The 24,915-nt window shown below is 37.6% G+C and overlaps 3 protein-coding genes across 3 annotated transcripts; all 3 read right to left on the bottom strand.

Annotated features, from left to right (window-relative positions):
- Window positions 1–1,607: 1,607 nt before the first annotated feature.
- Window positions 1,608–15,610, bottom strand: LOC147761723 (uncharacterized). Its single transcript, XM_087014050.1, has 4 exons — window positions 15,385–15,610; window positions 4,017–4,090; window positions 2,701–2,731; window positions 1,608–2,104 (listed from the first exon to the last, which is right to left on the bottom strand). The coding sequence occupies exons 1-4, from the start codon at window positions 15,608–15,610 to the stop codon at window positions 1,608–1,610; spliced, it is 828 nt and encodes a 275-aa protein (XP_086870176.1).
- On the bottom strand, window positions 14,025–17,853 carry LOC147761722 (uncharacterized). The gene is made up of 2 exons (XM_087013480.1): window positions 14,425–17,853; window positions 14,025–14,141 (listed from the first exon to the last, which is right to left on the bottom strand). Exon 1 carries the CDS (start codon window positions 17,763–17,765, stop codon window positions 15,642–15,644), a length of 2,124 nt encoding a protein of 707 aa, XP_086869606.1. The 5' UTR covers window positions 17,766–17,853; the 3' UTR covers window positions 14,025–14,141; window positions 14,425–15,641.
- On the bottom strand, window positions 17,774–21,233 carry LOC147761721 (uncharacterized). The gene is made up of 3 exons (XM_087014049.1): window positions 21,044–21,233; window positions 17,874–20,760; window positions 17,774–17,779 (listed from the first exon to the last, which is right to left on the bottom strand). The coding sequence occupies exons 2-3, from the start codon at window positions 20,544–20,546 to the stop codon at window positions 17,774–17,776; spliced, it is 2,679 nt and encodes an 892-aa protein (XP_086870175.1). The 5' UTR covers window positions 20,547–20,760; window positions 21,044–21,233.
- Between the last annotated feature and the right edge of the window lie 3,682 nt (window positions 21,234–24,915).

Below are 24,915 nucleotides of genomic sequence, written 5' to 3'. Positions count from 1 at the left end.
CTTTAGGCTTATAAATTAATTCTGTTCTGACATCTTATCATCACTACGGTATCGTTGCACTATATCGTTTACGTATACTTCTTTGAGTAAAACCACTACTGATGCCAATTGGCTGGCCTTTATATCTAGACCAAATGCCATCATGAACAAAATGCCCTACAACCTGAATAAAATCCAAAACAGTGTTTGAAATGAATTACCTCTGGGGAAAAATACTTCTGTTAGAATAGCATATCAGTGGTGGATTTAGAGGGGGGAGGGGTCAGGGGGGTCCTGACTCCCCCCCTTCCATTTCAGAAAAAAAATCGCACTCAATGTTTCCCTCTAGAAAATGGAATTTTGACTAGCTGAATCATAGTTTTAAACCGTATTAAACGGCACCGTTTGCCCTCTAAAAAACTTAATTTTTTCGGGACCCTTTAGCGGGCCCCGAACCCCTCGGCAAGAGGGGGGGGGTCGGCTTCACATCCACAGTCTGTCATTCCTAAAATCCTAACCCTCTTTTAATAATCCTGGCTCCACGCCTGCATCTACCATATAAGTATATATTTGCTCGTCTTTTTCGCTGTATGTTCCATACACCATAAGAGAGTATTACAAAAAAGAAACTTTCTAAGAAAAAAGAAACAGAGACTACATTTGAATGTAGATATTGATTCATTAACCATTGGTAAGTATGGGAAAATTGTTGTTTCCCCAGGAAAGTTAATTTTTTGGCCAAAATGAACAGTTGTTATCCCTTTCACATAACCACCTTTCAATAAAATACCAATTGAAAAACCTAAAAAAATTCGGCTATTGTTCACCCTCAATTACGAGGGTGTAAAGCTCTATTCACATGCCTATAAATGTGGAGACCATACAAATTGCCATATAGTTTATATGTTGGTAATTTAAGTGTTTCGCCTAATCTTCATGGTACCGGCCTCGAGCCTACAGCCAAGGTTGCAGTTCACTCCAGTTATAGCAGAGAACTTCATTCCTTTAGCAGTTGGATTGCAAGACATATATCCGGTGAGGTGCCAGCGAGTGCAATTTTTAAACCACCACCCGCCACCTGAAAGAGAAAAATCGCTAATTTCAGTTCACGCTTAATATTTATTTTTTTTATTAATTTATTTATTTACATGTATTTTCTGCTAAATTGGTTTTAGTTTGATCATCTCTGACGTACTGATGGTGCACTGTTGTGTTATCCGAATAAAAAGTGTCACTTACAAAAGATGAATATATTAAACATATTTTTAATCTGCCTCAGTCTTATTTTCTGTACATTCGTATCGTATTCCTCAAGTAATTTAAGTGGTATTTAAACGTAAATGTAGATGGATGATGAATCTGGGAAAAGGGGGGATAGAGAGTCAAACCACTAATTATTTATCTATTCATTATCATTGATATTTATTGAGGGTATAAACATGGTAAGTTTAAATATATTCCCCCAATCTCCTCATGGGTTAAGTTAAAAATAAAGAGTAAAAACTTAAAAAAATATATATATAAGAAAGCTTATGTTCAAAACTATCAAAACAATAAAAAAAGGTCATATAATTTGATAACAATAACAAAAAATAATAATAACCACAATGTACTTAACATGAGACAAATTATGATTCAAAAAGCAAAATCCTGGATCCACCAGTCGGCGACGTACCGTGATCATGGGGGCAATTAACAGCTGGAGAACCAGTTGAATACCTCCAAACTGGATTATCAATGGTTCCAAATCTCCATTCTAAAACCTCCTCCAACCAGTAATTCGTCGAAGTATTGTAAGAGTCAACAATAATATCAGTTATGGTGTAATTCGCAGCCTCGTTGTTAATACGGAACAATCTCCACTTCACGTAGTAAAAGTTGCCATTGCAAGATTTCATGTCAATCTGCATGGAGTAATTCCCTTGATTGGTCAACGCGTAGAGAGCATCGTTTCCGATCCAAAACTGGCCATTTGGGTCACCAAAGCCGTCCCTGTACGAGACCCAGGTTCGGTTAAAATCAAACGAGTTGTCATATCTCCTCATAACAACGACCCAACCACCATCACAGTATACGACTTTCTCGCCAAATCCCGCGATGTCCACGGTGAACAACCCATTGTCCTCTGGTGATTTAGGAAAAATGTGTAAGTAATGTTACCTTAATCAAGCTAATGTTCTACAAATATGGCGTTTAAACGTATATAATATACATAGATTATACAACTGTTCCTGTTATTAGGACAAGATGTGCCCATGTAACCATGTAACCTTGGTTATTAAGTACTTAGTCACGTTCAGGGGTTTTTTTTTTTTTTTTTTTTTTTTTTTTTTTGTGTGTGTGTGTGTGTGTGTGTGTGAAACCGGGGACAGGAGCTTTGTACATGTACAACATCAAAGATATTGCACGCACGAAAATGCAGTACATGTAGTATCGAAGTAGCAAAGAAGCATTAACGCAGTCTAGTAGTGGTGTGGAGCATATTTGCAGTAGAAATGCAGTATACCCTACTGCAATTCTACTTCAAAAATTACATAGGGTTGTACACAGGAGGAGCATTAATGCAGTAGACTAGCAGCATGATAGAAGCATGTTTCAAATATGCTAATTAGCTCCTAATGTGAAGCAGATTTGAGGCATATTTGCAGTATGATTGCAGTAGCTACTGCGCTGGAGCATCTACATGTACTTCGTTTTCGTGCGGGTGTCAGCAATACTTACCGAATGCATTGCAATCAGGAGGTGCATATATCTGTAATGAAACGAAAAACTTATTACCATATAACAGAATATTTCTGCCGGGAATATAAATGGTAAAATATTATTATACAGTACAGAAGAAACTGTTAGTACACGGGATACAACGAAGAACATTCGACGTAATATTTGTTTTATTCCATCGGATTAATCAAAATAATCTCCAAATAACAATAATAATGATAATAATAACTGAATATTGGTAATGTCACTTTTGATAGACATTAGTTATGTAAAAAAAACTAGGTTGATTTTGGTTTAAGAGTAAAACTTTCGGGATAAGATTAATAACATATTTGATGTAACATTTGTTTTATTCTATCGAATTAATCAAAATAAGTTCCAAATAATAATAATAATAATAATAACTGAATATTGGTTATGTCACTTTTGATAGACATTAGTTATGTAAAAAAAAAAACTAGGTTGATTTTGGTTTAAGAGTAAAACTTTCGGGATAAGATTAAGTATATATTTGATGTTACATTTGTTTTATTCTATCGAATTAATCAAAATAAGTTCCAAATAATAATAATAATAATAATAATAATAATAATTGGATATTGGTAATGTCACCTTTGCCAGACATTAGTTATGTATAAAACTAGATAAGTTTATAGACTTGCATGCATCATAAATACAAATATGCCTACTCGTGTAAACTATTTTTGTTCAATCCGCTGTTATTCCGTTGCATGTAAAACGGAATATTTTGACACCTAGGACTAAACGATTATCAACTAAGTTATTATATATATATATATATATATATATATATATATATATATATTTCGGTACCTCTGATAACTAGACTCGAATTGGATATGTAGTCATCATATATATATAGCCGGATGATAAACGACCCGTAAGAAAAATGAAAAAATGAAATAAAGTAAAGCGATGGGGTCAGACGTTTGCATCACAACCATGTGAGTTCAAAGTTAAATCTCAAAAATGTCCATTTGTGAATATGGATTTAATTCATTTTTTATATTATAAAGACCGTTCCTGTAGGCTTAACAGTCATGAGTGTCTCAGCTTTCTTTGATTGGGGTGTACGAGTAAAACTTCCAAGTACACTGCCACAGCGACAACAACGGTGACACAAAAAAAATAAATAAATAAAAAGCACATACACTATATATAAAAATAAATAAATATGCAGTGCAATTATGTACAAAATGTTTTTGGTTGATTTTTCTCTGGGCTGGAATAAATGAATAAATACATAAATATTAAAATGATGAATAAAAAGATAAATAAAATCAAGTATCACTTACCCCATAGAACTTGACATTCTCCATCTCTTGCAGCTGTATATTTGCGCTACTGTGGGAATTAAGCTCGCAGTTACCTGTAAAAAAATCATGTTTGACATACGTATGTTTGACATTCATACACATTTGTAATTAATTAATTGATTAATTAATTTATTTATTAATTGGTCCTATCAAGCTGGAGGGAATAACTCACATCCAGTCTGTTTGTTATAACCCCTTTACACTGGACGGCGTCCTTTCTGCGTCCTTTCTGCGACCATGAAATTGCTATCGCTGTGGCCTTAATAAGGAGGCACATGCATTGATTTGGTATCAGAATGAATGCTCAATGACCGGCCAGTTGTCGGCACGTAAAGTATTATAATTTTTAACTCTCAAATGGGGCCGTACTGCTGGACGCAGAAAGGACGCCGTCCAGTGAAAAGGGGGCTTTAACAAACATGAGGATAGTGAATCAACTGACCTTTACTTGTACATGACTAAATAGACTCCGTGTGTGTGTGTGTGTGTGTGTGTGTGTGTGTGCGTGTGTACTACACACACTGGACAAAAGAAGTGTCACACCTACTGAACCAATACTATGGGGGAGTTAAATGTCTGTGGAATGATATGCTCCTGGTATCATTTTATTTACATCAAATTTCACAAAAAAATCACAACATGAGAACAAAATATACATTCTACTAAAATATGCAGTTTCAAGTCCAAAATTAGTACTTAGTGAAATAGCCACGTGACCTAATAATAGGTGCCAGTCTACGAGGCAAGGATTCATATAATTGTCTGATGCGTTCAGGGATATGCTGGCCCAAGCATGAAACACTGAATATAACAGAGTTTCTCTGCTGGTTAGACGGGCATTTGTAAAAAGTTTTCACATATCAATTGACACATTTTCTATTATGTTTGCATCCGGACTCTGGGCAGGCCACATCACCCTGCGAATGTCTTGTTGGTCAAACCAATCATCAACTGCTCTGGGCCTGTGACAAGGAGCATTGTCATCCTGTTGAACAAATGGATAATTCTGGTTACCAAACATGTTAGTAATAGATGGTAGCAAGCCTGACTCCAAAACATTGATATATTTCTAGTGATTCATGTTTCCATCAACCACTATCAATTTGCCCACGCCATGGATGCTGATGCAGTCCCACACCATAATAAATATGCTGCTCCGGGTTCGAAAATTCAGTGCATGTGGTTTAAAAGCTTTAACAGCAGTTCGCCATCATCGTACCCGTCTGTCATCAGAGGTCAGACCAAAGCGACACTCATCAGAAAAAAATATATAGGACCAATTGTCATGGACTGTCCAGTTCCAGATCCTGTTCACCCTAGTTTATTCTACGTTGCCTGTTTTGTAACGATATAAGAGGTTTCAGTCTTGCTACCCTGCTGTACACTCTCTGAGCATGTAACCGACACCTAGCAATTTTCACAGACAGATTCTTATGTGTGAAATTGTTCCACTGTGTTGTCAACTGACAAGCACTGTAGAACTTTACAACCTGGACACCAAAATCAGTCGTCGGTTTTCACGGCCAGTAGTATTTCTTGGACGACCCATCAGAGGCAATTTGTCTCTTGATCCAGTGTTTCTATACCGAGACCAGACCCTCTGCATGGTTCTGACTGAAGAATTCAATTGAATCGATATTTTGACATTGCTTATATTCCGCCTCTTCAGGTTAATAACTTGCACCTATAACTGTTAGATAATTGCCTGTATCTTGCCATGTTGGAGGAAGACAGGAATAACATTTGCTGTACATGTACAAGACCAACAATACAGTTCCATGGTATAGCGGTTTTATACTCATTAGTCACATTATAAGTAAACCAGGCATTATAAGTACCCAAGATCTGCCTACTTTTATTACTCTGATTTAGGGGGTGACACTTCTATTGTCCAGTGTGTGTAGGATAGAAGTTATTTTGGATCCTAGATATATACTTGCAATTGTTTGAAATTCATTTATGTATATACAGAGATATAAAAAGCAAACAATTTACTCTTCTTATTGGAGGTGACTCTTCTTTTGATTTTGGATACCATTTGTTTAGTAGGTACAGTATGAAAGAGTAGGTAGACATGAGTAGTATGGAACATTTACACCATACCTGACTTTCCGGCGTAGAAATTGCAAGAAAGGCATCCCGGGGTGGTTTTACAGAGCGTAACCCTGCGAATGTCTTGTTGGTCAAACCAATCATCAACTGCTCTGGGCCTGTGACAAGGAGCATTGTCATCCTGTTGAACAAATCGATAATTCCGGTTACCAAACATGTTAGTAATAGATGGTAGCAAGCCTGACTCCAAAACATTGATATATTTCTAGTGATTCATGTTTCCATCAACCACTATCAATTTGCCCACGCCATGGATGCTGATGCAGTCCCACACCATAATAAATATGCTGCTCCGGGTTCGAAAATTCAGTGCATGTGGTTTAAAAGCTTTAACAGCAGTTCGCCATCATCGTACCCGTCTGTCATCAGAGGTCAGACCAAAGCGACACTCATCAGAAAAAAATATATAGGACCAATTGTCATGGACTGTCCAGTTCCAGATCCTGTTCACCCTAGTTTATTCTACGTTGCCTGTTTTGTAACGATATAAGAGGTTTCAGTCTTGCTACCCTGCTGTACACTCTCTGAGCATGTAACCGACACCTAGCAATTTTCACAGACAGATTCTTATGTGTGAAATTGTTCCACTGTGTTGTCAACTGACAAGCACTGTAGAACTTTACAACCTGGACACCAAAATCAGTCGTCGGTTTTCACGGCCAGTATTATTTCTTGGACGACCCATCAGAGGCAATTTGTCTCTTGATCCAGTGTTTCTATACCGAGACCAGACCCTCTGCATGGTTCTGACTGAAGAATTCAATTGAATCGATATTTTGACATTGCTTATATTCCGCCTCTTCAGGTTAATAACTTGCACCTATAACTGTTAGATAATTGCCTGTATCTTGCCATGTTGGAGGAAGACAGGAATAACATTTGCTGTACATGTACAAGACCAACAATACAGTTCCATGGTATAGCGGTTTTATACTCATTAGTCACATTATAAGTAAACCAGGCATTATAAGTACCAAGATCTGCCTACTTTTATTACTCTGATTTAGGGGGTGACACTTCTATTGTCCAGTGTGTGTAGGATAGAAGTTATTTTGGATCCTAGATATATACTTGCAATTGTTTGAAATTCATTTATGTATATACAGAGATATAAAAAGCAAACAATTTACTCTTCTTATTGGAGGTGACTCTTCTTTTGATTTTGGATACCATTTATTTAGTAGGTACAGTATGAAAGAGTAGGTAGACATGAGTAGTATGGAACATTTACACCATACCTGACTTTCCGGCGTAGAAATTGCAGGAAAGGCATCCCGGGGTGGTTTTACAGAGCGTAACACACTCCAACGGACTCCGTGCTGTGACCGTCTTCATTACGGAATGTGGGAGGTAAGCATTGGCCGTAGACGTGAAAATTTGGTTACTAATCTGGGCATGTATCCATAGTGTCCTCAGGCCTAGAAATTAGGGAAATGAAGCCAAGATTTAAGCTGTTCCAAATAATTTTATTCACAAGCTTTGCGTATGCACTATTGGTTTGTTCTTCCTCCTATAAAGGTTTACTTTAAAGAGTCTCTTCTTATTATTTTCATTTAATTATGTTGCTCATAAGAAAAATATTATTTTTCTACTCTGTATAAATTTCTCCGTATGCGATTTCTTTTAAGAATGGTAAGTTCTTCTTTAGAACTCACGTGGCATTGTGTGTATATACTACCGATTGATAAGAGAGAGACTTACGAATTATAAAGTTCTTTAAGTAAACCTGCCACTATAGGAATAAATAAATTAATTAATAAGAACCTGGTTTAAATTTGCTGTTTTGCTTTATAGACATAGATTGCATCTTAACGCACTATTAAAGCAATTGAAAAAAAAACAATTAAAGAGAATAAAAATTACAAAAACAAATGAATCTCGCATACCGACCCTACAGAAAAAGTCGCCTATTACCAACCAGCTAAGTTAAGCAACTTACCTCTTTTGTCTGGCGTTTCGTAAACATTTCTATTTATCTTTTTGCCGTAGAAAATAAACGTTTCTTAAAATTTACATCGCTTGTTTTTAATTGTGTTTTTTTTATTATTTTTGGCAGAAGATGGTATGTAGCAGCCCTATAGATCGCATGCACCTCTAACATACCTATAGTCTTGCGAGTATGGGGAACATTAATAGCTGAGTACTATCTACCTTTCTTTTCTTCCTTTCTTTCTTTCTCTTTCTGTCAGTTTGCCTCCCTAACACCCTACATACCTTCATATTCCCTTGTCAATTGATTCATTCATTTTTCCATCCATCCTTCAATTCATTCATCTTTTAAGATTTCTTTAGCAAATTTTGTAATAACTCAAAGGGCCCCTGGTAAAAATTGCACTCGTTGATGGCTGTCATCAATCTCGATCAGCAAGCCGTATCAGCCACACCATTGGATTAAAAATGTTTGCCATTTACGTACTAGAAAAGATTGTGCTTTTTTTCATACAATTTCAGGGCGTGCATTTGTTTAACTCATCACCTGAGATCCTATAACAAATGACTTCGAGTCGGTTTTAATGAAATTACTTTCCGTTTAACTTTGTCAGCATAAAGCATAAAGAATTTCAATTATTAAAATACAAATTTTATCATTTGTTTCACATGGCATAACAACCCACAAAACGTTTCTGGAACAATTCAAAATAGAAACAGAGTACATTGCTGTCATTTTTGTACTCCCCTTGGATATAATCTAGCTTGCATTCTGCAAATGTGTACACCATTAAAGAGAGTATCTTCATTATTTTCTCATTCGAAGCAGAACAGGCAAACCATTGGACCTGGCATTATACACGTACCTTGGTTGCCCTTTACCCGAGTCACATATTGATTTTTCACTAGATTTCGCTTGAAAAGTGATGTTACATTTCTGCACTGTCAGCAAATGGTGCACGTAATTATCTGCGACATTGGTAGAGGATGTACCTCAGTGGCGGATTTAGGCTTCTTAAAAAAAGAACACTTATATTCCCCTAATATTCCCCAAGGGGGGAGAGGGTCGATTTCGTATCCGAGGCCTGTCATTCCTTAAAAACCCATTAAAAATGCCCCCCCCCCCTTCCAAATAATAATAATAATAATGGACTTGTCCCTGTCATACCACAATCGCGTTCAGCAGACAAAAATGGTATTTTCTATACTGGATTATTTGCTGTATACATTTTTTCCAAATATTGACATCGTCGCAATTGCTTGAATGAAAAGCGCACCAGATTTTACATATTTGAACGTTTTTTAATGACACACTCATCCAAGGGGCTTGCTTAGATAAAAAAAAAAAAAAAAAAGTCTCGGTGTGGACCGCTTTTGATCTCACTGTGCTCTTACACGTCATAGGTGAAGCCAAACTAAATATCAACATAAAACAGAATCATAGTAAAAAAAAAAGATATATATATATATATATATATATATATATATATATATATATATATATATATATATATATATATAGGAACGATCCGTGCCGGCTTCTTAAACAAACAAACAGCTGGACACTTGCATGCACTTCAAATTCTAGAATGTTTGATGCAATTTTTTGGCTAGAAATAATTTCTGAAAATTGCATTCGATTACTACGTACGACGTACGTACGGAGCTTAGTAGGCTCAGTCACAGCGTACACGGCTGAAAAAAGACCATCCTCAGCCATGGTCATCATTATATAGTCTGCTACGTCAATAACATTTCCTTTCTCTTCACTTAAAAATCCTTAAAATAATGCTAAGGCGGGGTGGTCTCTTTTTTCTTTCTTTTTTTCAGATGGACCTATATTGTATATACTGACAGTGAATAATTGTTTTTGGTCTTATTATTATTATTATTATTAGGATTCCCCATAGGGGAATACTATTGTTTTTGGTAGTATTATTATTATTATTATTATTATTATTATTAGGATTCCCCATAGGGGAATACTATTGTTTTTGGTAGTATTATTATTATTATTCTTTCGACGCGTTTTTTTTCGTAAAAAATCTGAAATAATTTACATAGGTAGCCTATGGTAAGAATATGCCATAGACCCAGTTTCAGTGACCTTGACCTACTTTTCAAGGTCACAGGGGCTTTTAAAGGCAAATTTTGTAAAATTTGAAATTGACATTAGGCCTTAAGTATAAGCCGTATGGCTATGGGCCTTATGGTCAGTGATACTGAGGTGAATCCACAGATAATGACTTATTTTTATGCAAGTAGGTCAAGGTCAAGGTCGCTAATGTCCAAACGGGCTCAAAAAAGGTTTGTTTCCGAGATGTCAGAAACCGGAAGTCCCAGAGCCCCGATCGTAGTGCCAAATGATTCCCTATATATTTATTTAAGGTTAGCCGTACTTTGGTAGCGATTGCTTAATTACTTTTTTTAATATAGATTTTAAAATATTTATGACATTGCAGAAATCTTGAGTTTGGCAATTTCTCCATGAAACACTGGTTTTTGGTCATAGCATGCTATAGTAAACTACCCCAAACATATGCCCAAAATCCCCAAATCAAATGGCAAATTTGACCTTGACCCTCATTTTCAAGGTTATTCAGCTATTTCATGGAGAAATATTGCAGTGGGCTAGAGTGATGTTTTGTTGACCCCCCCCCCTCCAATTCGCACATGCTCTTTCAGAATATTGGGTCAAATTTAACCCATGAGCTTCACATGGCCTTGTAAGAGCATTTTTTACACCTATTTTGCAGGGGAATCCTCCGCCACTGGCTTAAGCCAGTTGCAGTCTAGTTATTATTCTTTCCGCGCGTTTTTTTTCACAAAAAATCTGAAATAATTTACATAGGTAGCCTATGGTAAGAATATGCTATAGACCCAGTTTTAGTGACCTTGGCCTACTTTTCAAGGTCACAGGAGCTTTTAAATGCAAATTTTGTAAAATTTGAAATTGCCATTAGGCCTAAAGTATAAGCCATATGGCCAAGGGCCTTATGGCCAATAATAATGAGCCAAATCCACAGATAATGACCTACTTTTATGCAAGTAGGTCAAGGTCAAGGTCGCTAATGGCCAAACAGGCTCAAAAAAGGTTTGTTTCCAAGATCTCAAAAACCGGAAGGCCCAGAGCCCCAATCATAGTGGCAAATGATGCCCTATATATTTATCTAAGGTTAGCCGTACTTTGGTAGCGACTGCCTAATTACTTTTTTTAATATAGATTTTTAAATATTTATGACATCGCAGAAATCTTGAGTTTGGCAATTTCTCCATGAAACACTGGTTTTTGGTCATAGCATGCTATAGTAAACTACCCCAAACATATACCCAAAAACCCTAAATCAAATGTCAAATTTGACCTTGACCCTCATTTTCAAGGTCATTCAGCTATTTCATGGAGAAATATTGCAGTGGGCTAGAGTGATGTTTTGTTGACCCCCCCCCCTCCAATTCGCACATGCTCTTTCAGAATATTGGGTCAAATTTAACCCATGAGCTTCACATGGCCTTGTAAGAGCATTTTTTACACCTATTTTGCAGGGGAATCCTCCGCCACTGGCTTAAGCCAGTTGCAGTCTAGTTATTATTCTTTCCGCGCGTTTTTTTTCACAAAAAATCTGAAATAATTTACATAGGTAGCCTATGGTAAGAATATGCTATAGACCCAGTTTTAGTGACCTTGGCCTACTTTTCACGGTCACAGGAGCTTTTAAATGCAAATTTTGTAAAATTTGAAATTGCCATTAGGCCTAAAGTATAAGCCATATGGCCAAGGGCCTTATGGCCAATAATAATGAGCCAAATCCACAGATAATGACCTACTTTTATGCAAGTAGGTCAAGGTCAAGGTCGCTAATGGCCAAACAGGCTCAAAAAAGGTTTGTTTCCAAGATCTCAAAAACCGGAAGGCCCAGAGCCCCAATCATAGTGGCAAATGATGCCCTATATATTTATCTAAGGTTAGCCGTACTTTGGTAGCGACTGCCTAATTACTTTTTTTAATATAGATTTTTAAATATTTATGACATCGCAGAAATCTTGAGTTTGGCAATTTCTCCATGAAACACTGGTTTTTGGTCATAGCATGCTATAGTAAACTACCCCAAACATATACCCAAAAACCCTAAATCAAATGTCAAATTTGACCTTGACCCTCATTTTCAAGGTCATTTGGCTATTTCATGGAGAAATATTGAAGTGGGCTAAAAGTGATGTTTTGTTGACCCCCCCCCCCCCCAATTCGCATATGCTCTTTCAGAATATGGGATCAAATTTAACCCATGACCTTCACATGACCTTGTAAGAGCATTTCCGCACATATTTTGCAGGGGAATCCTCCGCCACTGGCTTTAGCCAGTTGCAGTCTAGTTATTATTATTATTATAGTTATTATTCTTTCCGCGCGTTTTTTTTCGCAAAAAATCTGAAATAATTTACATAGGTAGCCTATGGCCAGAATATGCCACAGACCCAGTTTCAGTGACCTTGACCTACTTTTCAAGGTCACAGGGGCTTTTAAAGGCAAAATTTGTAAATTTTGAAATTGACATTAGGCCTTAAGTATAAGCCGTATGGCTATGGGCCTTATAGTCAGTGATACTGAGGTGAATCCACATGTAATGACCTACTTTTATGCAAGTAGGTCAAGGTCAAGGTCGCTAATGGCCAAACGGGCTCAAAAAAGGTTTGTTTCCGAGATCTCAGAAACCGGATATCATAGAGCCCCGATCATAGTGGCAAATGGTGCCCTATATATTTGTCTAAGGTTAGCCGTACTTTGGTAGCGACTGCCTAATTACTTTTTTTAATATAGATTTTTAAATATTTATGACATTGCAGAAATCTTGAGTTTGGCAGTTTCTCCTTGAAACACTGGTTTTTGGTCATAGCATGCTATAGTAAACTACCCCAAACATATACCCAAAACCCCCAAATCAAATGTCAAATTTGACCTTGACCCTCATTTTCAAGGTCATTCGGCTATTTAATGGAGAAATATTGAAGTGGGCTAAAAGTGATGTTTTGTTGACCCCCCCCCCCCCCCCAATTCGCACATGCTCTTTCAGGATATGGGGTCAAATTTAACCCATGACCTTCACATGACCTTGTAAGAGCATTTTTACACCTATTTTGCAGGGGAATCCTCCGCCACTGGCTTTAGCCAGTTGCAGTCTAGTTAATACTTGTTTCCTTTTTTTCTACCGTACTCGTATAAACATTAGCTTTTCTGTATTGTACTCTAAGCAAGGAGGATGCATGTAAGCCTTGTGATCTGATTGTATTCAGTGAGAGTCCCTGTAGGTTAGAGAGCATTAGCTAGGTTATCAAAATTCAATGTGAACGGTCCCTTGGACAAATATACAGTTTCTGCTACTTACATGTTTGGTGAAATGTCATCCCTACAGCCAGTATCAGTAGTGTTCTCCGCTGAAGACATCCTCTTAATGCCATCTCTAAAAACAAAAATGCATTTCTTTAGTTTACCCATATAAAAATTATGGTATCCAAGGAAAGGGAGCTTTCTGTTAATTGTGTGACATAAGTTTGGAATATTTCATTATTTTAAGCTGAGAATGGATAAGTTCATAAAACAACTGATGGTCTTTTTACTGAAGAAAATATTGTTTTCAATCTATGGTAGTTTGTTAAAAAGGGGCGTGTATAAAAATACATTCCTGTTTATTTATTTGTAAAATTAGTTTCCCATGAACAATCTAAAAAGCTCTCTAATAATAAAAAGCGCCTTTACTTATTTAAGCATGAAAATTCCAAAACAAAAATTATATATATATATATATATATATATATATATATATATATATATATATATATATATATATATATAATAGTACTGAGATAATGATATCGATATAACAGGAAACAATATTTGCATTGCTCGAGAGAGAGAGAGAGATAGAGAGAGGGAGAGAAAATAGCGACGGGTGTGTGACGGGTGACACTTCAATACAAAAGAGAAGACTGTATTTGTACTCATACGGTTAGTTTATTGTCTCTTTACACAAACTTGTGTGAAGATACTCATGTGTGTATGGTTCAAATCTGTAAATAAAATAAAAGAAAAAATGCTTAAATAACTGATAAAAAACCTAGAGCACATTATATATAGAAATAAAGAAACAAACAGATAAATAAATATTAATAAAGTGAATACATTAAATAATAAAGAAAAATGACACTTCTTTTGAATTATCCACGAGTCCACACCCAAATTTTACCGAGACTTTTAAATACCACAATATATTTCCCTAAAACTAAATTTTCACTCAATATGAATTTGATAGTAACAATGACAGTTGTTAAAAGCAAAGTACATGAAACTTACAATTTTTTTGTCCTCTTTTTGTATGACAAATTTCTATCTTCTTGGATGTCTGCATAAACTCAACTGCTTGCACCTAAGCTGTCTGTCTAATCAACTACTCATGCTAAGTGGTAAGTGGCAGTGCCTATTATTAATAGGGGTGTGTGGACTATACTATATGGTAGGGGTGACAGGTTATGTCCTTTACACCGGCCCCTTAAATGTGAGATTATAAATTGAACATTTACCTAATATACTTCTAAAGGACAGAACTTAATTCTATGTATGAAGTACACTTTACAATATAAACACATCAGTTATATGGTACATCTAAAGTTAACCATACTCCTTAAATGTCAATCTTAAACACAATGTCCACTGTTTAATTATTGTTACTTAATCAAATGTCCTTCATGGTAACCTCCATGAATTATTGTCCTCATTGATCACTTTCCATTTCTTAAATGTCCTCCATGAATATCCTTTTCCATGAATGAAATCCATTGTTATAACAGTCTCTGACTTTAACATAAAATGAATAATAACTGAAATTCAATTAACATATGTTATCATAGTCTCTGAACTGTCCATAATAAAACAAAAGTAATGAAACAGTCTCTTAAGTCTCTTAGTCTATAAATCATACAGTTCTGCATTCTGAGACCTCTTCCAATAAGCACAACTTGGTTATAGGCCTCATCAAAGTTGTGTTGACAGTTTGTACTTCTGCAGATCTTACATGTCCATCTCTCCCTGGAAAAGTTTTAATGACTGTTGCAATTTGCCACATGTTCCTTGGGGTGTTATCTGCAATTAAAACAACATCACCAATCTGTATATCACGTCTTACAGTCATCCACTTTTGTCTGCTTTGTAATAATGGCAAATATTCTCTCACCCAACGTTTCCAAAACAAATCAGCAAGGTACTGTATGTGACGCCATCTTTTACGACTGTACATATCTTCCTTCTGAAATCTACCAGGTGGAAGTGTTGGGCCTGAACGCAAAAGTAGCAAATGATTGGGTGATAGCGGTTCTGGATCTCTGGGATCATCTGAGACATATGTTAGTGGTCGACTGTTCACTATGCTTTCCACTGTGCACATAAGTGTAGAGAGTCCTTCGTCATCTAAGGTCTGCTCCCTCATGACTCCACTTAATATTTTACGAATTGTCCTGATCTGTCTTTCCCATGATCCACCCATGTGTGAGGCGGCTGGTGGGTTAAAGTTCCACTTAATCTCTCTGTCTGAAAAATTCACCTAGTTTTGTTTGGTTCCATCCCTGTACTGCTTCTTTCAGCTCCCTATCTGCACCTGTGAAGTTTGTGCCATTGTCTGAACTGATCTCCTTGGGCATGCCCCGTCGACTGATGAACCTCTGTAATGCATTAATGAATGAACTGGTATCCAGTGAATGTGCTATCTCAATGTGAATAGCCCTGATGGTTAAACAAGTGAAAATGCACCCATATCGCTTCACAAGTTTTCTGCCTTGTTTAACGTGGAATGGTCCAAAGTAGTCGACTCCTGTGTATGTGAATGGCGGGTTTCCAGGTGTGACTCTGCTGGCAGGCAAATTGGCCATCTTCTGTGTGCTACAGGGAGATTGTCTTTTTCTACATGTGAAGCAATCATTAATTACTCTGCGAATAGCTGTTCTTGCTCCTAATATCCAAAATTGTTCCCTTGTCATTGATAAAACATATTCTCTACCTGAGTGACCTGAATCAATGTGGAACTGTCGGATCAGCAAATCAGCTATGTGATGTCTTGGTAATATCATTTGATGTCTGGCGTCATGTGGTATTGGAGCTTGAGTCAATCTTCCTCCTACTACAAGTACACCGTCTTCTGACAGTTGAGGGTCGAGACGATGCAGATTTTTATGTCTCAATTTGGCATTGGTAGGGTCTGATTTCTTGAGTGCTGCTATTTCTTCGCTGAATGCTTGTCTCTGTACATATTTGATGATTTCAATACTGGCTCTTTGTAACTCATCAACAGTAAGTGATCCACTGTCACAACTTGCATTGACCTGTACTTTAGCTTTTAGCCAGTTTTTGAAACGTAACCACCAAGCTACATCTCTTTTTAGTCTATACCACGAAGACTGCCTATGAAATATCTTGTCAACAGCCGTGTCTTCTGATCTCTGAGCCTGAGTCACATGTGAGGTGACTTTCACTTCCAGAGCCATGTCGTTGTCTGCATGTAATGTGTCACCTGGTAAACTTGGCCACTGCTCTTCATTTTTCCGTAGGAAACTTGGTCCTTCTTTCCATCTCTTGTTATGGAGAAGTTGGTCTGCTGTTTGTCCCCTTGAAACGTCATCCGCTGGGTTGCTTTTGGAATCCACATAGTGCCACTGGTTCGGCTGTGAACCTTCTCTGATTACTGTCACTCGATTGGCGACGAAGGTCTTGTACCGATTGTCTTCATTGGTTATGTATCTGAGTACTGTTGCACTATCTGTCCAAAAAACAGACTCTGAAACTCTGAAGTCAATGTGCTTGAGTATCACGTGGTTTAATTTCACTGATAATGTCGCTGCCATTAACTCTAGTCTTGGTATTGTCACTTTCTTGATTGGTGCTAGTCTTGATTTGGCCATCAATAAACAACAATGTACTCTATCTTTGCAGACGGTGCGAAGATATGCTACTGTTCCATATGCTGTTTCTGATGCATCAGAAAAGAAATGTAAAGAATGATCAACTATGTCTGTGTCAACTGAGAATTTCACACATCTATTGATCTTCATTTCTTCGAGCCTTTTTAGGTTACTGTGCCATTCCAACCACTTCTCTCTCTCCTGGTCTGGTATTGGTTCATCCCACTGTAATTTCTGTCTGGTTAACTCTTGTAGGATCTTCTTTGCCTGCAAGATACATGGACTGGCAAAACCTAAGGGATCAAATATGCTGCTGACCATACTCAAAATACCTCTTCTGGTCAAAGGTTTCTCTTTAAGAGCAATCTTGTAACAAAAAACATCCTCTTCAACATTCCAATAAACACCTAGAGCTCTCTCTGTAGGTAACGCTTGTTGACTGAGGTTGACTTCAACACCTTTGGCTCTCTCTTGGACTGGGATAGATTCCAAGACTTCATGTTTGTTGCTCATCCACTTAGTTAGTTTAAACCCTCCAGATTCTAGCAACTCGCATAACTGGGGAATAAACTTCACTGCAGTTTCTACGTCTGGTAGTGTCTTTAGGCAATCGTCTACGTAGAAATTCTTCTTGACCGTTTCCACAACTGATTCATCACAACCAGTCTGGTTCACTTCAGCTGTATGTCTAAGGACGAAGCTACAAATGCTCGGACACCATGTACCACCAAATAAATGTACTGTCATTCTGTGGTCTACAGCTGGTTGAGACAAGTCTCCATTTGGCCACCATAAAAAACTCAACACACTTCTCTCACTGAGGGGAACTTTTACTTGATGGAACATGGACTGTACATGTATGTCTGCCATTATCGCCACTGGCTCTTCTCTGAATCTAAGTAGGACTCCTAGTAGACTGTTAGTTAGATCCGGCCCCTGGTATACTTGTTCATTCAAGGAAGTCCCTTTGTATTTTGCTGAGCAGTCAAATACAACTCTTGTTTTCTCTGGTTTTCTGGGATTTATCACTGAATGGTGAGGTAAATACCAAGTAGGCATGTCATTTTGTTCAGTTGAGAAAGGTGTTTTCTCTGCATATCCGCATTCTAACAGATCTTTCATGTAGCAACAATAGTTTTTCTTCAAAACTGGGTCTTTTGTCAACTTTTTCTGCAGATTTCCTAGTCGCTGCTGGGCTATCTGAAGATTGTTGGACAATGTTGGTGGTCTTTTTCTGAATGGAATAGAAACTTCATAATGACGATCTTCATTCTGCTGCAAGGTTTCTTCCCACATACTTAGTGTCTTCTTATCATTGTATGACATGGCCTTCTCATCAGTAAGATCATCTATGTCTTCAACTTTCCAAAATTTTGCGACCTGATCTTCTAATGTTAGAAAGTTTGATGTCACTTTAGGCTCCTTTGTTCTGGCTTGGCAGTTGTCCATTTGCATTGGTCCACTTATCGCCCATCCCAGTATAGTTTTTACTGCATACGGCTCATTCAAACAACCATGTCGTACTTCATGTGGCAATAGAACTGTAGGATTGTCTTGACCAATTAGCATAGTAACATCCTTAACATCTACAGGCGGTATTTGCAGATCCTTGAGGTGTGACCACTGCCTTATGTCTGTGGGTGTTGCCATGTGTTCTATGTTGATTGGCAGCTGTGTTCTGGTGAATACACGTGGTAGTAACACTTTATCACTTCCTCCAACTTGTTTGACTTCCAAGCTCACCACTGAAGTCTCCGCTTTACTGTTGGCCCTTTCAAGTGTGGTTAATGACATAGTGGTGCTGGTGGTGCTTCTAATCTGTAGCCTTTTACATAGTTCGACGGAGCAAAATGAATGGGTAGATCCACTATCAAGAAGAGCATATGTTGTTACCTCAATTGGAGAGTTGACTCCTCTGACTGTCACAGGAACTATGGGTAAAACAACTCTGCTATGGCTCATCATGTTGCCTGGATGGGATTCTTGACCTATGTAACCACTGCTACCTTGGGTTGTGTTAGAGGTGCTCTGTGGTGTGTTAGTTGCGACTCCTCTTTGGAAACCTGGCACTGGCATGTGGAGAAACTTTGTGTGTCTTTTTCCGCAGTTTGGAACTGAACAGACTCTTTTTAAACCGCATTTCTGTGCAACATGACCAGGGTTAAGACAATTGTAACACAGCCTGTTTGAACGTACGAATTTGAAGCGATCCTCAACCTTCATGCCTTTAAATATATCACAACCAAAGAGAGAATGACAGCCACTGCAGTGGGGACAAATCTTATCAGTTTCTGGCCTAGATGTGGTCTGCTGCGGCTGGAAACTGGATGTTGTAGCACTGTAACTGGAGCTCCTGTCTTGACCTCTGTTTGGCCTGCTTTTCTGAACTGTTTTCTGTTGATCAAAGGGGTTACCATAAACTGGGTCATTCGCTTCATCAGCTGCATCCTGGACAAACTGTGAGAGGTCCTCTATAGTGGGTTGTCTGTCCTGTCTGCGTATCCCTAAGACCTGCTTCCTCCATCTGGACTGAAGATAAGCTGGTAACTTTGCTACTATTCTAACAAGTGCTGACTGGGTGTTGATTTCTTGGAGATGATCACTTGCCTTCAAAGTTTCTAGACATACTTGTAAATCATCGGAAAAGTCTCTTAATGCCATCTTATCATTGGGTTTTATGTACGGCCCTTCGGATACTTTCTTTATCCAAGCTTCAGATATAAGAAAAGAGTTTCCAAACCTCTGCTTAAGCAAGTCTCTTGCTCTCTTATACCCCAGGGCTGGCTCCATAGCTAAGCAACATTCAATAACTTTCTTCGCCTTTCCAGAACAATACTGAACTAACCTCAAAAGTTTTGAAGCACAGTCAATAGTTTCTTTTTCTACCACACTATCAAATGTACGTATGAAAGACCAATATTTCAGTGGGTTGCCATCAAAACTGCTCATCTCTGTTTTAGGTAAGAGTGCAATGTCCATTAATCTCTGCTGTATCTGAATGGCACTAGGTACACACTCCTCTGGCTTAACACTTTCAACCCATGCACTTACTTCTTTCTGGGAACTTGGTTGAACTGCATCATGTTCAGCAAGGTTTTCACTGGTGAGGTCATCACTAATACTCTGGTTACTGTGGCGTGCAGAGAGTAAACTGTCTGGTGTCTTTTGCTCTAATGCTTCCTCTTCTGCTGCTGTGATAGAAATGTCTGCCTCTAAACGTAAACTTGCCTTCCTCTGTCTCATCTGCAAATCTTCCAATTCCCGCTTTAACTTGATTTCCATCTCCTCCTTTTCTAGCTGCTGCTGTGCCTTCATTGCTGCTGCCTCTACTTCTAATAGTTTTCTTCTTGCTGCTAACCTGGCCTTCTCACTGCTGACTGATACTTTGGTTTTTTTGCTACTAACATGACTACAGGCTATGGCTTTCTCCAGTTCATTTATTTGCTCTGCAGCACTGCTGTCTCTCACAGGGTGTTTGGACTCACTTTCAGGTTTTGGGGTTGACTCCTTTGTCTTCTTTGTCGACATACTGGTGTGACGTAAAGGTGTGACATAGACTGACTTCTTTGCTGGCTTGACTTGAATACACAGTCAGGTGACGCAGTAAAAAATTATTTGAACTTGAAATGTGACGGGTGACACTTCAATACAAAAGAGAAGACTGTATTTGTACTCATACGGTTAGTTTATTGTCTCTTTACACAAACTTGTGTGAAGATACTCATGTGTGTATGGTTCAAATCTGTAAATAAAATAAAAGAAAAAATGCTTAAATAACTGATAAAAAACCTAGAGCACATTATATATAGAAATAAAGAAACAAACAGATAAATAAATATTAATAAAGTGAATACATTAAATAATAAAGAAAAATGACACTTCTTTTGAATTATCCACGAGTCCACACCCAAATTTTACCGAGACTTTTAAATACCACAATATATTTCCCTAAAACTAAATTTTCACTCAATATGAATTTGATAGTAACAATGACAGTTGTTAAAAGCAAAGTACATGAAACTTACAATTTTTTTGTCCTCTTTTTGTATGACAAATTTCTATCTTCTTGGATGTCTGCATAAACTCAACTGCTTGCACCTAAGCTGTCTGTCTAATCAACTACTCATGCTAAGTGGTAAGTGGCAGTGCCTATTATTAATAGGGGTGTGTGGACTATACTATATGGTAGGGGTGACAGGTTATGTCCTTTACAGGGTGTCTCAAATCTGTCAACCCCGTTGTACGTGAGTTAATGTTCACATACCTTATTAGCCAATGACTTCTGACGAAATGTCTCTGTCGCTGCGCAGTGGCTTTTTACCAGGGAATTAAATACGTGGCACGCCGTACCTTCATGTATAAAAACTATAAAGCGCCTCTTTTGCGAGTGGTGCTTTAAATATTTAACAAAAGAATCTGTTTTTTCTCGACTTGCAATCTCAAAACATTGACAATACGAAGAATGAGATCATGGGGAGTGAACATGGCTGAATAATTTATCAAGATGAAAAATACAAACAGCTGACATCCAAACTCGCTAATGCTTTACCGCAACCGTAACTGCATGACTTGACCATATTTAATAATTTAATTATTCCGCAATTGATGTTATATCCTTCTGTACCAATTGGAAATATGAGTTACCTTCAAAAGATAGAGTTTGATGCAAATCGTGCTAATGGAAATATGAATTATTCTCAAAGCACCCAAGAATTAAATTACATTCGCCAAAACGAATGTTTACTCTGCTGTACGTGTGTCACCGTGGTTAATAAAGGGAACGTATTGGGAGAAACTAGTGTAGAATAGTTAGGTTGCCACGCCTGCACCTCCACACACAAACACACATACACACACACACGCACACACCATTTGAAATCAGTCCAAAAGTCGTTTTTCGCGACTTGCAATCTCAATACATAGACAATATGAAGAATGAGATCATAGCGTGTGAACACAGCTGAATAATACATCATGACAGGAAATGCAAACAGTTGAAATCCAAACCCACTAATGCGTTATTGCAACAGTGACTGACTTGATCAAAATTAATAATGTAATTGTTCTGCAATTGTTGTTATATCCTTCTGCGACACTTGGGAATATGACAGGCTTTTAAAAGATAGCGTTTGATGCAAACCGTGCTAATTGTAATAGGAATTATTCTCAAAGCATCCGAAAGTTAAATAGGACTCGGAAAAGATACTCTTACTCTGTTGTAAGTGGGCCACCGTGGTTAATAAAATGGTGAAATGGGAGAAAATAGTGCAGATTAATTATATTGGCAAAGCCCCCCCCCCCCATACACACACACACACATATTTCGAAACCAGTTAAAAATCTAAATGACAGACTCGATCATTTTGTCAGAAACACACACACGCTGAGTCTAATGTGTTTTGATCTATTTGATCTCGAAGCGTCTTTTGCTTGATATTCGTCTTCTGCCATTTGCATTGTCGACTACCTATACGCCACATTAAATCATCTGAAAAATGGCAATGAACACAGGCCACAGGACGGGGGCATTATATTGTACAAGTTGAAGGTGGGTAAGCCAACCTTCACCGACTAAAACGGCTTCCCAGTTTTTTTACGTCTCTGATAAAAATGGCTACAAGAGGGGGTTTTATCCCCTGGGCAAAATTGTTTTCATTTACTTTTTATGTTATTCATTTGTTCCGACACTAGACGAAAATATCGTAATCACGATTGAAATAATTTTATGGGGATTGTAACGATTTGTAGGTAAAATAAGAAGCTCAGCAGGAGAAAAATCAGGTAAGAACATAAAGATACGCGCGAGCGATAAAGAGAAAGAGAGGAGGGGAAAGGGGTGAGCACACCTTTTAAAGACAACATAAACAGACAACTTTGTGTTATAATATTTATTTATCCCCTCTCGCCCTGCCAGAAATTCATATAGATGTGCTTACACAAGCAAAAGGGAAGGAAATAACTGAACTGTGCTTTTACACTACATCTCTACATCTACACAGCTATCCTGACCAATATATACACTATACAATCAGTTAAGTTAAAGTTGCAATGTAGCAGCAGCAGTACAGGTAGTTCGAATCCTTAATGTTGCCACTATGTACAGCAGATAGTTATAATTGTATATTTTACAAAACGATTCAACACTGGATTCTATTCACAACTGAGAGCACTCCAGACAAGTTACATAACAATGACAGTGATGTTAGTTGCCTATCATAATTGCACACTGCTAATCGGATCCAAATTTTGGAATATTTTAACTATCTAGCAAAATTGTACAATATAAATGGTGATGATATGTTATAATGAGTACCACGATTACTAATATAAGCCCTTTATTATATTGGACATGAGTTATCTTATTGAAAAAATATGATTTTATCGTCAAAAATAGCAGACCTTTTATATGAGAGGTAACACTGAGATCAGCTACTCCAACAATGCAATTCTCAGAAAAGCCCACTGTGTCAAGAATAAAATCCTTTGTCAATGTCTGCTGCAAAACATGCAATCCTTACCAGTCAGGGGAAAATATATACTTCACGTAGCCAAGTTCACGTCAAAAATCTAGGTCAAGGTCAGTGAGCAATTTCTCTCCCAAATGACTTTTTTTGTTGTTGTTGTTAAATATGATATCTGCCTGCACTTAGACATAAGACTTTTCTAACCATAAAATGGCAATTCAATAGCAGTGTAAAATGGCACTTTCAATCAATCCGGCTGTCAAGTACCTCAAATACAATACAAGAAAATACCTAGGGAGGTCAAACATTTAAGTGACAATGGATCATTTTTGATAAAAAAAAAAATGAAAAATGGGCATATTTTATCAGGCAACATTGAAAACTCGCCAGTACTATAACTACTCTTTACTCTAGTTTACTCGAGTTCTGAAGTAAAATTACTCTTTTATTTTGTATTTATCATGCCACTGATATTCGCTGGGCTTCAGCCAAATGAACAGGTACTTACGGTGCTATCATTTCCACCTTGTGTGCGTTTTTGACAGAGATCAGTACTTTTCTCTGAGGATTTATGCGTATTTGTGCATTTGGACAGACATAAGAAAACCTAGAGCATAAATGCTTGTACTGTCTTTTAAGTGTCAATAAAGGAACGACGACCATAACTGCATCAGTTTTGTTTATAAAACCAAACGATACGTAATCAACGGTGCGAAATTAATCAGTTCGCACACATCATTTGGTTGAGATATATGTTAGTGGGGATTGCTTTTTCACCTTGTGTATCCTGCCATTTCATTTACACATTCATTTAATGGGATCAATATTAACGACAATGTTTTTTGATAGCACTTTATCAGTCTCCAACTATCCTGCTATTGTCAGACATAGGAATTCAATACCACGCTTATATTTCTGGTAAAATGGATTTAAAAGTTGACAGAAAATGTTTTTTTTTAGCTTTGCTTGCCCTGGGCCTTCATAACCAAACTCCTGTTTATCCATCAAACATACAATAATGGTGGGTTAAGGGGGGGCAGTGGTCTGGCCCCCACCCCCTTCGGTTTCTGAAAAAAATCACACTAATACTCCCCTCTTGAAAATAGAATGACTCAGTTTTCCCATTTATCTTTATTGATCCACCCTCCATTTTTACCGTCTTCCACCAGAAAAAAAAAAAAAAAGACGCCCGTCAATATAAACTTAAAATAATCTTCCGGAAGACCCAGAGGACGGCTTACTTCGCCCTTGCACTATGCCTTTCATCGATATCACAGGAATTGATAATGATGCGTTTGGTGTGCCGGTGGCCGTTGCGTCAACCATTGCGCAAGGTTCCTATTGGGAATTTTCCCACCAAATCCAATTTCCTTCAAAAAGAACAACAGCAATACCCTACGACTCACTGAGCATTGCTCGGCCATGGGGATTTT

Source organism: Lingula anatina, chromosome 5 (assembly GCF_051362555.1).
Source record: "Lingula anatina isolate TDL-2025a chromosome 5, LinAna3.0, whole genome shotgun sequence".
Classification (NCBI taxonomy): Eukaryota; Metazoa; Brachiopoda; class Lingulata; order Lingulida; family Lingulidae; genus Lingula; species Lingula anatina.
Note: the sequence above shows the minus strand (reverse complement) of the source record. Positions and strands in the feature narration are given on the sequence as shown.